The sequence below is a fragment of the Camelus ferus genome, chromosome 19 (assembly GCF_009834535.1).
Source record: "Camelus ferus isolate YT-003-E chromosome 19, BCGSAC_Cfer_1.0, whole genome shotgun sequence".
Taxonomy (NCBI): Eukaryota; Metazoa; Chordata; class Mammalia; order Artiodactyla; family Camelidae; genus Camelus; species Camelus ferus.
The window spans coordinates 39,037,747-39,055,196 of NC_045714.1; the positions used below are offsets into that span (position 1 = coordinate 39,037,747).

At 49.0% G+C, this 17,450-nt stretch overlaps 1 protein-coding gene across 4 annotated transcripts; it reads left to right on the forward strand.

Moving 5' to 3' along the window:
* The first annotated feature begins 295 nt into the window (after nucleotides 1–295).
* On the forward strand, nucleotides 296–15,910 carry TGIF2 (TGFB induced factor homeobox 2). 4 transcript variants are annotated; one of them, XM_032462259.1, is made up of 4 exons: nucleotides 296–513; nucleotides 3,968–4,175; nucleotides 13,143–13,242; nucleotides 13,738–15,910. In XM_032462259.1, the coding sequence occupies exons 2-4, from the start codon at nucleotides 3,984–3,986 to the stop codon at nucleotides 14,049–14,051; spliced, it is 606 nt and encodes a 201-aa protein (XP_032318150.1). In that variant the 5' UTR covers nucleotides 296–513; nucleotides 3,968–3,983; the 3' UTR covers nucleotides 14,052–15,910. The 4 variants fall into 4 exon arrangements, with proteins under 4 accessions (XP_032318150.1, XP_032318148.1, XP_032318149.1 ...); XM_032462257.1 differs by having other exon boundaries at nucleotides 299–513; nucleotides 13,143–15,910; XM_032462258.1 differs by lacking the exon at nucleotides 296–513 and adding an exon at nucleotides 948–1,374 and having other exon boundaries at nucleotides 13,143–15,910.
* The last annotated feature ends 1,540 nt before the right edge of the window (nucleotides 15,911–17,450 follow it).

Below are 17,450 nucleotides of genomic sequence, written 5' to 3' on the forward strand. Positions count from 1 at the left end.
TCCTCTGGGTAACGGCCCCCACCCTCAGCGTGGAGCACACAGTAGGAGCTCCGGAAACGCTCTCCAAAAGAAGGAACAGGCCACTTCCTGCCCCCAAGCGGACAATCCCGATCTGGGTTCCCACCACTCCTCTTCGGAGGCTATGTGGCATTCCTGAGGGTGGGGGTGGGCGCAGGAAGAAGGTGCCCTCCCGGCCCCGCCCCCTCCGGGGGCGGTGGGCGGGGCGAAGCCCCTTGCCGCTGCTGGCCCGCCCCGCGGGGGGTGGGCGTAGCTCGCCGCGCTCCTCACAAAGTTTGTTTTCTCCCTCAGGGCGGGTGGGGGAGGGCGAGGAGAGAGCGGAGGGGAGGAGAGGGGATCTGACGTCAGGCCGCGAGGTGCTTTCCAGCCGCGAGCTGTCAGGCCGAGTGTCAGGCCCGGCAGGTACACGGCGCGCTCCCCCGGCGTCCCCCGCCCCCTGCCAGGACGCCCGCGACAGAGCCCAAGGCCGCGTGGACGGAAAAGCCGCTCGGAAAAGTCAGTGTGAGGCGCAGAAGGGGGGCAGATGGGGACGGGGGATGCGCGCGGACAACTTGGAAAGTTTCTTTTTCTCGGCCCGGCGGGGGAGGGGGCGTCGTCCTAGCCCGTGCGATTGTGGGTGTGTGAGCTCCAGTATGTTTGAGTCCCGACTGCGGGATGATGGCGGGGGCTGGTGAGGGGGGCTGCCCCACCCCCACGGAGGAAGTTCGCTTGGGGCCGTTTTGGGAGACCCCAGCTCCCTACGATCCCACCCTGGTAGAGGGCCGCCCCTGCCTCGGGCCGGGGTGAGCGCGCGGGGGGCGGGTTTGTTTGGTTTCAAAAGTGCACGTTGCTAACCGCCGGCAGCCCCCCCAACCCCCAGCCTCGGCGGAGCCGGGGAGGGGCCCCCCGAGAGTGACAGCTGCGGGTGGGGGCAGCGGAAAGGTCCCGCTGGGCAGCTGGGGGGGGGCCCGGGAGCCCGCGCGAGTTCCCTTTTCCTTTGGAACAAAGGAAAGTCTGTCTCTGAGGCATCTGTCACTCCCAGGCGGGCCAAGGAAGCGGGGCGCGTGGGGCCGGCGACCCGAAGAAAGTTTGTGCGCGCTGGGACCCTCGGGCAGGCAGAGCGTGAGCCGAGACTCCCGCGGGGGAAGCGCGCAGTCTCCGGGGCAGGGGGCGGCCAACATGGAGTCTGGGCGCAGAGTTGGGGGGGGCGGTGCGGAGGTGGGAGCCCAGCCCCCTCCCCTCCCCCTCCGGGCCGAGTTCGGAGCACAAAGCCGAGCGCGCAGGCTCGGCCTGCCCCGCGCCCCGAAGAGTCAGCCAGCGTCGAGCGGCGGGGGAAGGGGGTGGGAACCAAACTTTTTCCTGCCCAGGGACAGACACGTGAGTTTTCTTTCTTCCAGAGCCCCCGCCCCACCGGGATTGCGGGCCCGCGGGGTAACTGAAGCACCCAGTCTGACGCGGGCTGGGGGTGCTGAGGGGTGCAAGCGCCCCGAGCGCAGGCCGATTCCCCGCCGCCCAGGGAGCCATGTGCTCCGACTCCGGTCTGGGCCGCGGGGGAGGCTGCGCGCTTTGTGTGAACTGCTGGGAATGCAGCGTGAGCGCTCGCCCGGGGGAGTGTCCGGCCGAGCTGTGGGAGTTGTCAGAAAGTTCGTGCGGGAGTGGCTGCAGGTCGGCGCCGTCCAGTGTGTAGCAGGGTGCTCCGAGTGGTGTGTTGAGAGGGTGCTGCCGCAGGCCAGTTAGGGTAAGAACTGATCATTGATGTCTTTTGGAGTTTTCCCAGTCCGAGAGATCGTGGGTGGGTGGGTGGGTCGACTGGAGTTATTGGGTGGGCGAATATCCAGAAATTGGTTGCGTGTTACCAGTTGTTCGTGCTAGACGTGGATTTGTAAACTGTGTGTCCGCTGTATTTGTGAAAATCTTGGGGGTTCCAGGGACTGAGCGATGGGTTGGTGCCAGTTATCTGAGTGCTGTTAAGAGAGTTGCCTGGTGTGGGTGAGTCTGGATGTGAGTGTGAAGTGCGTATGTGGAAAGCCTCCCGGACTGGGATTTGTAAACTGTGTGTCTGCTCTATTTGTCTGTGAAAATCATGGCTGGGGTACAGGACACTGGTGAAGAGGTCTGTGTAGACTGAGAGGTCATCTCCACGGGCCACCCCTGGAACTCCGCAGACCGGGACCTGACTGGCAGCCAAGGTGGAATTTGTACAGATAACCTTGAGTAAACTTCTCACAAGTTGCCAGGGCTGCATCCCTGCTTGAGCCTAGATCCCAACTGCCTTGGCAAGCTAAACCTCGGAAACCTGACCTCAGAAAGCAGCCTGCTGTTGGTGCTCTCTGAGGAGTGGCACCTCTAACCAATGACTGTCTCACCCCCATCTGGCCTCGCTGGGAGGGTAGACCCTTCCCTCGAAAGCCTGGCCTAGCCAGCCCAGATATCTGGGCTCAGGCCCAAGTCGAGGAAACAAAACCTGGGAGATGCCAGAGTCTGTTGGCCCAGCCTGCTAGGGAGCTGTTAAAAGGCCGAGGAGGGAGGAGCCTTGAGATTCCGGCATCAGCAGGTCCTGGAACTTTTGGTTTTAAAATGTAAATCTCTTTTGCATGTACAAACAAGAAGTTTGTCAGGGGATGAGCAACTGAGTTGGATGGTCTAGGGAAACACCTTCCTTCAGTTGACAGATGAAGCGGAAGCTCGAGCCCAGAGGGGAGGATGCTTGCTCAAGGTCACACAGCCAAATTGGAGGGACCAGAGCCCAGCCTTGCTCATTTGTCTGGATTTTTGAGGAACTGATTCCTGGACCAGGCAGGGGCCAGATGACAAAGAATGTCTGAGAGACAACCAGTAGGGATGACTCAACATCTCTGCAGGGTACATAGTAGATACACAGTAAATGTTAATATGGATTGCTGTAAGACCATGGAGGCTAGCTTTTCCAGATGCCTCACTGTGTCTTGGGAGACCTGGTAGGCAAGATGGTATGGGGGAGGGGCAAGCTATCTTGGTCCAAATCCTACTTCCATACAATTATCTTGGAGGTGAGATTTTTTTTTTCGTAACAGCTTTATTGAGATATAATTCACATACCATAGAACTTACCCATTTAAAACAAACAAAACAATGGTTTTTAGTATATTCACAACTATGCAACCATCCCCACAATCAATTTTAGAACATTTTTATCACTGGAAAAGAAACTCCATACCCTTTAGCTTTCAGTCTTCTATCACCCTCCACCTCATTCTGGACGTTTCATAAAAGTAGAATCATATAATGTGTGGGATTTTTTTGTGATTTGCTTCTTTCACTTAGCATAATATTTGCAAGGTTCATCTATATTGTAGCATGGGTCGGACTTCCTTTTTATGGTCGAGTAATACTCCACTGTGTTATGGATACACATTTTGTTTAGCCCATTCATCTGTTGGAGGACACTTGGGTTGTTTCCCTTTTGGCTATTATGAATAATGTTACTATTAACATTTTTGTACAAAGTTTTGTGTGGACGTAAGTTTTCATTTCTCTTGGGTAGCTAGCTACCTTAGAAGTGAAATTACTGGGTCACATGGTAACTCTGTTTAACAGCCATCTTGGGTGACTTTCTTAATCTCTCTGGGCCTTGGTTTTTCTCATCTATAAAATGATGATGATAATAGTGTCTCCCTTACAAGGACATTTCGAGGGCTGAATGAGATAATAAATGTGAAGTGCTCAGTACAGAGCATGGAAAACAGACCTCTAGTCTGGTACTGCTTATTAACGATCTGATCTGCCATATATTTCAGTAGTTACTGGCCTCTTGAAATAGAGACATTTTGGACTCATCCTTCTAACTTGCTCGGCTTTGGTATAGCCCGAGACTTTGAACTGAATGTTTCTGGTGTCACAGGCTCTAGAAATGATGCGTTCGGAGACTAGGAGAAGTGTCACAGGCAGTGCATGGTAATAGTGTCCCCATCCCCTTTGTCATCTGTTTCAGGCCTTCCCGAGACACCATGTCAGACAGTGACCTGGGTGAGGATGAAGGCCTCCTCTCCCTGGCAGGCAAGAGGAAGCGCAGAGGGAACCTGCCCAAGGAGTCAGTGAAGATCCTCCGGGACTGGCTGTACTTGCACCGCTACAACGCCTACCCCTCAGAGCAGGAGAAGCTGAGCCTTTCTGGACAGACCAACCTGTCAGTGCTGCAGGTAAGGAGGGGGTAGCAGGAGACCTGGGTTCTAGTCCTCTCCCAGCCTTGTCTCTGACTCAATTGTGTGGCCTTAGGCCAGTTACCTCCCTTCTCTGGGCCTCAGTTTCTTCTTGGGTCAAATGAGAATACCCACCCTCTCTGCCTCAAAGGAAGACAATTGCGTGAGCTAGATTTCAGATTTTGGAGCATTCTGAAGAGGCAAGGAATTGTTGTTAATGTCTAGGTGTCACTGTTAACATTGGAGACTGTGAGAGGGTGAGAAGACAGATCGGTGCTTGGTGGCAACTTGGTTTCAGGGGGCAGCTAGTGATCTTCAATGTGGTTAAAAAATTAATTGGAATCATGGTAGGGAGAGGGCAGAAACTGGAATCATGGTATGGAGAGGGCAGAAATGGTATGGGTTCAAAACCCCGTTCTGCCACATAGGAGTTATGAACCATGTCTTGATTTCCCATCTGTAAAGTGGGGTTAGATTGCCTGACTGAACAGTTGCGAGGAACAGATTCAGAACTGAATGTGAAAGTGCTTTGTAAACCACAAACACTCAAAAAATCATGTTATCCACTTTTTGTCAGAGTGTAAGGTATTATCTCCTCTTTTCTGGCCCATTACTCCAATCCATAGTGCTGTCTGTCCCTCCTTCCCTTACCCTACTCTGAACCTCCCACATCTGCCAGCTTCTGTCCCTCTTCCATGAAGCCTCGCGGTGAGTATTCAGCCCTCAGAACTCGCATCACCTGACTTGATACTTGCTGGGCAGTGGTTAATTGGAGTCTATGAGAAAGGCTCTAGAATTACAGACCCTGACTCAGATCCCTTCTTCTCCACAAGAGGAAGCCTGGACCTTGGCCAAGGCACTGCCTCCTCTCTCAGCCTCGTGTTTCCTCATCTGAAAAAGGGAGGTGATTGTAGCATTTTCATAGCCAGTGGGGGGAGTGGGGGGCAGGGGGACTGAGAAGAAGAATTCAGGGCTCACTGTGAAGTGTTTGGCACAGGGTGGGTGCTTCTACTCTCCTTTTCCTCCTCGTCCCTCCTAGATGATAGGTCTGGCCTAGCAGTTCCTGGTATCTCACAGTGTACTGTTGAGCGCTGCACTATGCCAGCTCCATGCTGGGTAGAGTTGGGATCCCAGAGAGGATCCAGACACATTCCTACCCTCAAGGAGTGTCTAGTCTGGATGGGATAGCGAGGGAAGACTTGGCCACTGATGTTTGCAAAAAGTGATCACTGCTGGGACAGATGGCAGCAGAGATCCAGGGCAGGGCGTCTGAGCAGGCCTGAGCCTCAAAAGGCCTCCCAGAAGAGGTGGACTTGAACTCACAGGATGTAGGACAGCACAGGCGAAGACTGGCGCCTAAGAGCCTGGATTACCTACATAGCCTCTCTGCTAGTCTTCCCGCCTGCAGCCTAGTTCTTCCTGTCTCTGGGGCTCTTGAACCCTCAGGCCTCTGGGCCTTCTCCCTTGGCTTCTTCTTGACCTTTCTGAACCTGGCTCATTCCATGTAAGCATTTTCTCATGAAAGCATTCTGTGACTCCCCCAGCCTAGGGTTGAGGCCACTGCTTTGTGTTCTAGTGTGCCTTGTACCTGTGCTGTCAAACCACTTGTCACACCATTGAAATTGCTTTTTGTCAAGGACACTGTTTCTCTCATCTGAGTAATGTACTGACTCCTTTTAAAGAAAATATTTTTCATGGCCCTGCCTCCCCTCAGCATGTTGACTTGAATAATTTTTATCACATCACTTAAGCATGTACAAACATAAAATTAGGTTAAAAAAAAAAACCTTCTTGCTTTTGCTGTCATATACAACTATAAAATAACCAGTTTTCCAGGGTAAATAAATGTTAAAACCAATGCAGTTCCATCTAACTGCATTAATGTAACATGGTGGGTGGTGTTTTGCCGACTGCACTATGGTGTATAGTATGACAGAGGCATTGACTCCGGAGCTGAGCAAGTCTGGGTTGCTAGAGGCCACAGTGCTCCTACTTACGATCAAAATGGAAACACAAAACCAAAACATTCTTGTGGAGAACTAGTACGCCCCTAGGACGGCATATTCCCAGATCCCACTTACAGAAATGTAAGTCTTGGGCTGCTGGAGACTTCTGAAAAAGGGCCAGCTGCATCCTGGCATCCCCCAGTAGGAGGGGTTCCAGTGGTGGCTACCCTGCTCTAGAGTCATGCTGAGAGTTAAGGAGCAGTGAGGACCCTCTGGGCACTCCTTGATGGAAACTGTACCATGAATCCCAAACAACACCAGCTGTACATCTCTGCTTGAAAGTCTCACAGGCACCTCAGATTTCCTGACTAATAACTTCTCTAAGCTGGCTCCTTCCCTTCCTAAGGGGATCCCCTTGATAGCTCTCTCTCAGCTTGTTTGGTCTCACTAGTTCGTATACATTTACCCCTTAAATATTTCTGGAATATGACTTTTTTCTACCCTGGTTTAACCTATCATTATCTGATCATGTGTCACTCCCCTACCTAATACCCTTCAATGATTTTTGCCAACCTGTTGACATCAGCTGTCCCTGACTCATAGCGGGCCTCATCCCTGGCCCTCCACATTCCTGCCACACTGATGGATATACCCCAGACCATTTTGTTCTCACCCCTGACCTCACCCCTAGAGGAGCTGTATGCTCCCACAGCACTGGGACTAAGTTAGCATTGGACTTGACTGCTTTTTAGAACACACTAAACTCCAGAGGCTAGTCTTATTTATCACTGTATCCCAAGTATTTAGTTCAGTGCCTGGCATCTGGTAGGTGTTCAGTAAATAAATAATTGCTGAAGTGACAGAAAATGAAGATAACAGTGCTGGAAATACCAATAGGCAGGATCTCAGAAGTAAGGAAATGTAGTGGCTCCTCAATCTGGAAAAGTTAGTTTAAGTCCCTGGAGGCATCTCTTTTCCCTGTATTTAATTTTTAAAATTTTCATTGTTTATTAACATTTGCAAATATCCACAAAAGGAAGAGAATATTATAATGCACCTCTGGCACCAATCACCTGGCTGCAACAAGCATCAACATTTTGCTAAGCTTGTTTTCTCTCTCCCTAGGGACATCTCTTTTGATTGTCTCCTCCTAACAGCCCAGGAGTGATCTCATTAGCAAGTCAATGAGTCATTTAACTAACTGGACTGGTGGTAGTTGCCTGGGGCTAGGCAGTTGAGAGGGTAAAACAAAAAAAGTCATTTGTGAAGGATTTTCACAGGTCCCAGTGATACCCTCTAAGCCCACTTTATCACTGTGGTTTCTAACTGTTCTAAGGGGCTGCCTGTTGGGGAGGGAAGGTAAGCCTGGCAGGGAGGATTCATGCCCATTCCTTCAGTGTAATATTGATTGGGGGTGTGCTCTGTGCCAGACTTAGTGCTGTGTGCTGGAAACCCAGCAGTGGAACAGGCACTATTCCTGCCTTTGGGTAGCTTCTGGCATGGGGTGGGTGGGGAGGGCACATTATTTAAAGGACTAGGAATTCAATGTGATTAATTACCAGTGTGGTGTCAGCTGAGCTGCCCTGGTAGGCAAGGCTTCTCTCAGGAAGCTGCATATGAATGGAGTCCTGACCGGCTTGAAGGAACGGGGAGGTTGTCCCTCTGATACTAGTACAGGGTGAGAAAAGAGGCTGGTGCAGAAGCTGTAGTGGCCTGCTGTGAGGTGAGGGGTGGCCTGGCCCTGTCCTCAGTGAACTTTTACTGTTCAAAGCCGCTCTCCTTACTCTGGCTCCCAAGCTAGCTGCCCCAGTTTCCTCCTGGTGGCAATGTCTGTCTCCCCACCTCAAGGCCTTCCATCTACATATATTTTTTGAGTTTCTGTATAAGCTTTTTTGCTTAAATAAAGGGTTTGGCCCGCAAGGACAAGTTAAACCAGTGGGTTACCATTGGTTCCTAAGCTTGGGTGACAGAACTCTGGGTAGCTTGTTTAAAAACACACGTTTCTGATTTCACCCCTCCTCCCAACCCCCGATCTATAAAGCAGATGAGAAAGTGTTTTTGAAAAAAAAAAATCTCCTTCAAGGTGATTCTAATACAGCCAGCTGCCTTTAGGAGCACCTGGATATGGGCGGTCACCACACAAATGGAGGGACCATGGTGTTTCGGAAAGCTATCTCCATGCCCTCACTTCTCTCCCCTCTTTTGCTTTTGTCTTTCAGGGTTGAAAAGACATTAAAATTAAAGCACTTGTGTAGCCTTCAAACGCCCTGCTCTGGTCCTTGTGGCCTTCATCAGCTCCCTGGTGCCCTTCCCACTCCCATTTGCCACAGTGATTCCTCCTGTGTCCTTCATCTTGGCCTCTGATTTAAAAAAAAAAATACTGACAGGATAGCAGCCTTTCGGATAGCGCCCTGTTTTATGGTAGAGACAGGCTTTCTGGACCTAGCCTGTGTTTTGCCATATCAATCACAGAATTCACCTTGGCATTCTCCTACCACTTCCCCAAGGACCTTGAGTTGGGGCAAGTCACATGCTTTTTTCCTGACTTAGGCATGGGTCAGGCAGCTGGAAGGGACTATAGAAAATCTGCACAGCCTGTTATCACAGCTGGCACTGGTGGTGCACTCAGGCCTCCTGCCTTTGCCTGGCCCCCCTCAGCTGTGCATTTCTATCGGATGAGAAGACAAAACAGTAAGTAAGCTGCCAAGTTTTCTGTGGACCAGAGTGAGCATGTGGGGGAGTGTGTGTATAGATGTTTTTCTCCTGTTCTCGTCTCAGAATTATAAGCCAAAATGGGAGGTACAGCTAGAGGCTAGGTGCCCACACATATGCTAATAAACACCAGGCTCCCCTCCCCAAGACTGCTCTCAACAAAAACACTGGTCCCTACTCCATTTGACCCAAGTCATGTTTCCCCTGCATACTGGGGTTAGGTGGAGAGGTGCAGCGCTCTCCTATAGCACAGATAGCTAAGGAGGCAGCTGCAGGATGGGGAGACGGAAGCATCTGAGCAAGAAGAAAAGGCCTCAGGCTGATTCTTCAGTCTTTTATCTTTACTTGGCAGTGGTAGTTGCCTGGAACCAGGCTGTCTGGATCAGATCCCAGCCTTTGCACTTGTGACCTTGAGCAAGTTACTGAACCTCTCTGATTATGGCCTCTGTTTTCTTCAATGGTTCAAATAAAATGGAGATCATTACAGAACCTGTCTCATAGGCTGTTGAAAATTAAATGAGTTGTTAGATGGGAAATGTTCAGAACAGCACCTGGTATGTTTTGTGTTCAACAAGTGTTTGTTTTTAGGATTATGATGGTTTTCAGCTATCCATTTTGTTCCTGTTTGGTAAAACACAGCAAAGCATAATGAGAATAGCAGTATGGGCCGTAAAGCCAGAAGACCTGGGTTTGGATGCCAGCTCTGCACTCAGAGGCTCTGTGACTTTGGGCAAGTTCTTTCATCTCTGAGTTCCAGGTCCCCATGTAGTACTTTGGGGATACTGTTTACTACTTTCCAGGCTTTCAAGTAGATTAAACATGCAAGTGAGATGGTTGGCATGATAGCTGGTATCAAAAGTCCTTAGTTCCTTCATCCACCCAACTGTTCAGCCTTGCTTCTCCCTCGGGGCTCCCCTGCAACTCTAGCCAGGATAGGGGTGAGCAATTCAACCAGTGTCTGCTGATGCCTGCTGTTGTGTTTGTGCTTGGTTGTACTGAGAGAACCATACAGATAAAAGAGGGGTAAATGAGAACCCCAGAGGCAAGTCTTTTTCAGGCTGGAATGGAGAGGGAGAGAAACCACAAGAAGCCTCTGGCTCTGCCTTGCCCAGGAACTCTCCCAGCCTCACAGGACCTAGAGCTTAGTGCTATATTTGAGTCACCTGTGGAATAAGTACAGCTGCAGGCTGCTGGGCAAGGAGCCATGTCAACTCAAGGCACCAGCGCTTGTCATAGGTGGCTATCCCTTTGGCTGGGTAGAGACAGATAGAGTCCACAGAAAGATGGTACCCAAGGGCTTGCCCAGGTACAAGCCAAGAAAGATGATAGGCAGGGGTAGAAACTGGTACAGGAGTCCTGAGGAGAGCTGGGGTTTGATCCATTCAGCAAACGTTAGAAGAATGTTAGGCATTGCTGCAGCCCACGAAGTTCCCAACATCTCAGCACAGGGGAGGTGAGGGGGAAGGGTTCCTGTCTTTTCTCCCCACTGCAGCAGCTGCTACGTGCTCTGTAAGTATCTGTTGATAAACTGAGAGGAGAGAAAATACAGGACCAGGAGAAGGACCTACAGTATGAAAACTAGGTCAAGCCATTGTTTAGGCCCTTTTGGTGGTTTTACCATGGTGTTCTGACCTAGTGGAATCAGCCCAGCCTGCTTCTCTGTTCCTTAAACCAAACCCTTTCTTGCCTCAGGACCTAGGCATTTGCTGTTCCCTCTGTCTAGAACATTGTTCCCTCAGCTTTCTGTAGGGCTGGTTCTTTCTTATCCGTTAGGTCTCAACCTTCCCAGACTTCTTATCTACAGAAGTCTTTCTTATCTTTATATACTACCGCTTTATTCTTGTCCGTTTCCTTATTTGTGGCTATTCATTATGTTTGTTCATTGCCAGTCTCTGCAACTAGATAGAAACTAGATGGAACTAGACGTAAGCTCCACAGGGCAGAATGTATGTCATTTTAATTAACAAAAGCACCAAGAACTGGGCCTGGCACATTGTAAGCACTCAGTGAATATTATTTGAGTGAGTGCAAAACCTTGAAAAGGAAAACAGGAAAGTGAGAAGTTCTAACCTGACTGTTTCAGTGCATAAAATAAGCTGGGCTCCAGGGTCCTGAGAGAAAGATTCAGAGAGTAGAAACTCCCATTCCCCTAGACCCAAAGGCCCAGGCTGGGTATCCCTGGCTGGAGGTAGAATCCTGCCTGACTTCTGCAGGCTGAGCTTTACATATGTTCATCAGGAAAATGGGAGTTGATCAAACTCATAGGACTGATACAACTATTGGAAGAAAATTGCACAGATGTATAGTGCTCAGTAAAGGCAGGTATTGGTAAACTCTCAGCAAAGGCTCCCAGAAAGATCCCTAGATGTGTGACCTACCAGGCCACACCAAAGCCTCTCCCCCAGTCACTAGTGTTTCTCTCTAGCTACTTTTGTGTTAGCAAGAAAGTGACTGGGCAGCTTTTTCCCTGTGGCAGCTCCTCAAGTGGAGGGCAAGAGAGGGAGAAGGACTTGGAGAAAATAAGGGGTTACATTTGCCTATTTAAGGAAGAACATGTTTTATATTTATGCATGTACACCAGCCATGCAGCTAAGAAACTGTTTCCTAGTCTAATCCATAACTGTTTAAATAATACCCAGGTGAGGTGTTACAGAATCAGTCTTGTCACATCTCCAGGCTGTTAGGAGTAAATGAGAGGAAAGAGGGTTTGAGTGGCTGATCTTTTAGATGATCAGGAATGATGCCATGATTAGGTACCTGCTCCTCTCAGGTATGCAGAAACTATTCACACTCTTCCTGAACAGTAATCTCTCTTCTTGGTGTGATTCATTCAAGTATGAAAAGAAACCGCCAGGCCCTACAGCAGCTGCAGCAGAAGAGAGATGTGTTTTGAGTCCATTTCTCTGCTCTGGCCCTGTCTCTAACATCTTAGATCAGTCAATACTTAGAGGAGTAGGCATTCTCCAGGTAGCGAAGAGGGTATTCCAGAAAGAAGGAATGTAATGTGCAAAGGCATGGAGCTATTTTCTTTCCTTTCCTTTTTTTTTAAGCACAGGGCCTGAATAAGGGCTGGTGAGCAATTTCACATGAAGAAGAATACAAGGGCTGGGAAGATAGGCCATGATAGGGGAGGGTTTTAACACCTGGGCCCAGGAGTCTGGACTTGATTCTGTAGGCAGTAGGAGACAAATGACAGTTTTCTAGAACAGGAATAAGAGTCTTCACATTTTAGAAAGAGGAGTGACCACTGGTGAAGAGGCTGGATTGGAGAGCTGTAACGCTGTGGGCTATTAAAAAGAGTCCAGACAGATAGGGGACAGGGTGCTAGTTATGTCTCGGCTTTGCAGCATACCACTGAACAACAAGAAATGTCATGCCTCATGTATAGATCCAAAAGGATTGACCTAAACAATCAGCTAGACAGGAATGGGGTCAAGGTAAATGGCAGCTTTCTCAGCAGCATGTTAGGGAGATAAGACTTGAGGATGTTGGCCGAATTCATCTGGAACCACTGATCCTAGTTTTCTTCTGACAGTCCCGTGGTGTCTTTGTGGCTCTTTCTCTGGCATACTCAAGACTCTACTCCAGAAACTTAGGAGTGAATCACCCTTGGCACCATCCCCTCTCTTCTTTCATATACTCATATCCAACTGGGCACCAGGTCCTGTCCTTTCCAGTTTCCCAACAGATAAAATATTTGTTATCTCCCTTAACCTAACTTGAACTACGAACCTTCCTCCCTCCTTTTACTGTTTTCCACATAGCAGGTCACTTCTTTGCTAAAAACCTCCTTCAGCTCCCCATCGCCCTTAGAATAAAGAACCAAATCCCCATCATCAGAGGTAACCTCTAGTTACCACTCCGAGCTCCATGTAGACAGGTCTTCCTTCTCTGAGCTCACAGGCACTTTGCTGCCACCTGCCACCAGGTCTTTTCAGAGATTCCCTCCAAATGGAACACTCTTCTCCCTTCTCGACTCCCACCTAACCTACTGCTTATCCTTCAGCTCTCAATTTGCAAGCCATTTCCTCAGAGACTACTACCCTGAGTCTACAAAGACTAGACTGGGTCTTCCCATTATTGTCTTCAGCGGCACCAACATACCTTCCCTTCTTTAGCTGGATCACAGTTGCAATTTTATTTTCATTTATATGATCTCTTCTTCAACTCTCTCTTCCCAACATGAATCTCTGAGGGCTGGGATTGTGCCTAAACTGTTTGCTGCTGTGTTCCTAGTGCCTGGAACGTAGGTGCTTTGTGGCTGATTTTGATCAAATAAATTGATCACAGTCCCTTATACTCATTCCAGATATGTAACTGGTTCATCAACGCCCGGCGGCGGCTTCTCCCAGACATGCTTCGGAAGGATGGCAAAGACCCTAACCAGTACACCATCTCCCGCCGAGGGGGTAAGGCCTCAGATGTGGCCCTCCCCCGTGGCGGCAGCCCCTCAGTGCTGGCTGTGTCTGTACCAACCCCCACCAATGTGCTCTCCTTATCAGTGTGCTCAGTGCCGCTCCACTCAGGCCAGGGAGAGAAGCCAGCAGCCGCCTTCCCACAAGGCGAGCTAGAGCCCTCCAAGCCTCTGGTGACCCCTGGTAGCACACTCACCCTGCTGACCAGGGCTGAAGCTGGAAGCCCCACAGGTGGACTCTTCAACACACCACCACCCACACCCCCTGAGCAGGACAAGGAGGACTTCAGCAGCTTTCAGCTGCTGGTGGAGGTGGCGCTACAGAGGGCTGCTGAGATGGAGCTCCAGAAGCAGCAGGACCCATCGCCCCCATTACTGCATACTCCCATTTCCCTAGTCTCTGAAAACCCCAAGTAGGCATTTGCCAACAAGGGTGCTCGAGGCTCGAGCCAGCTGTCCTGGGTTTCCGTTTTGGTTCCCTTTCTTACAGAGGGTTTTCTTTGGATCACTGCCAAACATCGGATCATCTCCTCTGTCCAGAGGTCTTCAGCAGGAAGACGCCAACTGGTGTCCCTGCGCTGTGATGGGACCTCTCTTCTGCTGACTCTGCCATTTCTCCAGGCCTCCTCAGTGATGAGACCAAGAGATCGGAGACAGGCATGGTGCTGCTGCTGCTTCTTCAGAGAATCCCCAGGACACCTTTGTTCCAGCCTGCTTTCCTGGGCTGGGCACAGGAACCCTGCCAAGTTCAGACCAGATCTATGCTGGGTCCAAGTTGCCCCAGACAGGGCCTCTTTTTGTTAAGCCAAGTGTGGACATTCCAAGTTCATAAGTGAACAAAAGAGGAACCCAGAAGATGTAACAGAACCGACTCCACCTGAATGTTTAGGTTTTTGCTAAACTTTGTGTTTATTTTCCCCTCTTTGCTGTGGTTTGCATTAATGGGAGTAGTTAGCCCAGGTGTGGGGAATGAGAGTGCTTTTCGTGATGGAGTCTGATGAACTGGGAATAATCCACCACTGCGATTGGTGATTGTTTTACAAGGAAGGAGTATTTTCATTTGGGGGACCAGCTAAATCTGTGAAATTCCAAATGGTTGTTTTATTGTTGGTTTGGTTTACAAAAAAACAAAACAAAACTATTATGGGCTTTGGCTTCTCTGCATCATGCATAGAAGGGGATAAAGCCACAGCCAGTAAGAGGGTCCAACGAAGAATCTGACCAAACCTTCTAGGTGTGGAGCAGAGAAGGATGATAAACAGAGAGGTGTATTTTTTGGTTTGTTTGTTTTTGTTTTTACTGTATTGTGGGGGTGGGGGAGGGGGAGGTAAGCTAGACTGAGGCAGTGGGATGTTTTGTTTTGTTTTGTTTTCTCTTTAATGTTTTCCCCTTCTCTATCCTTGAAAGCTTCACCCTGCAGCCTAAGTCTTGAATTCCTTTTAGGAACTTGGATTAGTGGGGCCAGAATGTCAAAAGCTCCCTATAGCTCCTATTTGGAGAGAAGTGAGCCATCTACTGGTCAGGAAGCCCTTTTAGCTGACTCAGATGGGCAGTTTTTCCCACCATGGTGGCAGGAAACTATTCCTGAGGAAGCATGGAATAGTGCCCTCAGCTGCCTGTGGAACTGCCTTCAGAGGAGGCTGGGGCTGGAAGTCAGTTACCAATACTATTCACTGTGAGTCCTTGTGTTGCACCTTTCTTTACATTGGAGTCGCAGAAGCCTCTGCCCTGAACTTCACAGTGAAACAGATCACAGTTAGTCTTACTCTCCTCCCTCCTTTTTTTTTGTGCTGTTTCATTGCTGACAGCAATATACCCCACCTTTCTAGTATATCCTAAGAAACACTAATCCTAGGTTATTAGCTAAAATATTTTTGTTCTGAATAACATTGTTACTGGGCCAAACGACCCATCAGGAACCCCAGCCTGTAGTTTCCTGAGGTTGCCAGGTTGGGCACTGGGGGAGAGTTTCTGGGTGTTGGCTGATTTGGGTGGGCCTGGCCGGGAGAAAGGCAGCAACATACTTTTTGTCCTTTCTGGGATGATCCCTGAAGACTTCAGGGAGGCTCCCCCATTTCTGAATGGCTTGGCCCACCCATTGCTGTGGGAGTGGGGATTGGTTATTTAAGGAGAGGGAGCTTTGCTCTCTGATGATGGGCAAGTTTTCTAGGCTCACTCTTTTGCTTCCCCCGCTCCCTGTGCCTCTCCTCACATGCCCTGGGGGGATCAGGGATCCTCACCCTCCTGAGGCCCAGCTGGGGAAGAATGAACATGGCAGCTTCAAGATTAGTTGAAGCTGCTGTTTGCCCAGCCTCCTCCACCCCACCTGTGTCTGTGAGCCCAAGTCTGGTATGACTGTTGCAAGACACTTGCAGCAGGGGACTCTACAAATACATTGGGCTAGGGTGGGATTTTTCCCTTCCCACAGTGCACTGAGCAGTGGAGGTGGTAAGGGGTGAGGGAGCCATGCTGCTGAATTCTGGTTGGCATTCCTGCCTTGTACAAGATGAGGAGGCTGGGGGTAGGGCAGCGTCTGCTTGATTTGGTTGTGAGATAAACCTGGAGGAGAAGCACAGTTATCCCGTTGAATTATTTGAGCAAAAAACTACTGTAAATAACTTTTGTTTTTGTCTTTTGTCAAATAAAGTTGTTTTTGGTTTTTGTTTTGATTTGTTTTTTTAAATGAGAAAGATTGATCCACTGTGACTCTGGGCTCAGCCTGGAGATGGGACAGTTGCTGAGTTCTTACTCTGCCTCACTCACCCTTCCTCCAGTAGCTGCTTTTAAGTGTTGTGTACTCTGTGCCCTTATTTCCTTGGCCTCAACCCCATTCCACATCCTCTTCATCAGTGTGTGCAGGGGGTATATGCATCCCAAGCTGGGCCAATCTTCCCTGGAATCAACGGTCATGCTTTGGGGCTCCTAAGTGGTAAGGGAACTTAGGGAGCTTGCAACTTTGTCCTCCCCCTTTCTCAATGAGGAAGGAGCGTGACCACAGTATGAAGTCAGCACAGAAAGCAGCAGAGATGTGATATATGGATACTTGAGTCATGTCTGAAACCAGTACCGTCTCTGGACTTCCCTATTATATAAGCTAGTAAATTCCCCTTTTTTTTTAAAGTGACAAAATCCTCTTTAATTTTCATATCATTACTGCAGTTTACTAATTGCCAATAACAATGTCTACTCATATATAGTGAGCTTCAATGGGATTATGATGTTTGAGCTTATTTTTTTTATTCTAGTCTTTTATTTATTTAAAAATTTTTTTTGAGTTATAGTCATTTAATTCCCCTTTTTGTTTAAGCTTGCTGTGGGTTGTTTTTCTGTCATAATGAAATGACTATACATTGTAATTGCAGCCCAAACATTATCTCTTAATTTTTGAATACAACAAATGTCCACAAAAGAAATGAGATACCCTTCTCGTAGGTGAAGAAAAGGGATTTGTTGTTTGCCTGAACTTAGCTAGTACTAAGTGGAACTAGGATATGAACTGAAGTCTTTCGCTTGAAGGTCACCCTAAGGTCTGCCCAGCCCTTATACTAGTGATGGGCAGTTCACCACCTACTGGCATCCAGCTGTCTAATACGGTATGGGATAAGCACTAGAAGTTTCTTCTATTGAACCAAACCAGCTTCTTCCCGATTTCTCCCTAGTACACCTGGTTGGTGGCTATCAAATCTCTCCCATAGGCCACTCTCCTTCAGGAATTCGGAGACGGAGCCGCCCCGCCCAAGTTCCCCAGATTAAAGCATCCCAACTCCCTTAGCCATTCACTCAAGGTCCTGGTTTTTCCACTTCCCTCTGTCAGTATCCCTCAAGCTGCACACTTGGCCTGAGGTTTGGCAGAATAGGAACATGCTGGAAGGATTCTTCAAAAGTAAGTTTACTACTCATTTTACATCTGGAAAATGAATACTAATATTCCCCTAAAAGGGAGAGTGATTTGGATGGTTCAGCTGCCTCAGTATTCTTACAAAAATACTTCTCAAAAGTGCCTTCTGAATCAAACTTCAGATTGATGAGCCATGGAGTGAGCAAGCATTCTAGGTAACAAAAGCTAACAGGGATAATGAGGCTATGGCCCCTCTCCTCTAAAGCTAGGAATGTTGCATAAGGACATCTACCTTTCCTGTAGCAGTCTCATTTAGGACAGCGTTTAAATGCACTTTTGCTTCCTAGTCTTGAGTACCTGCTGTT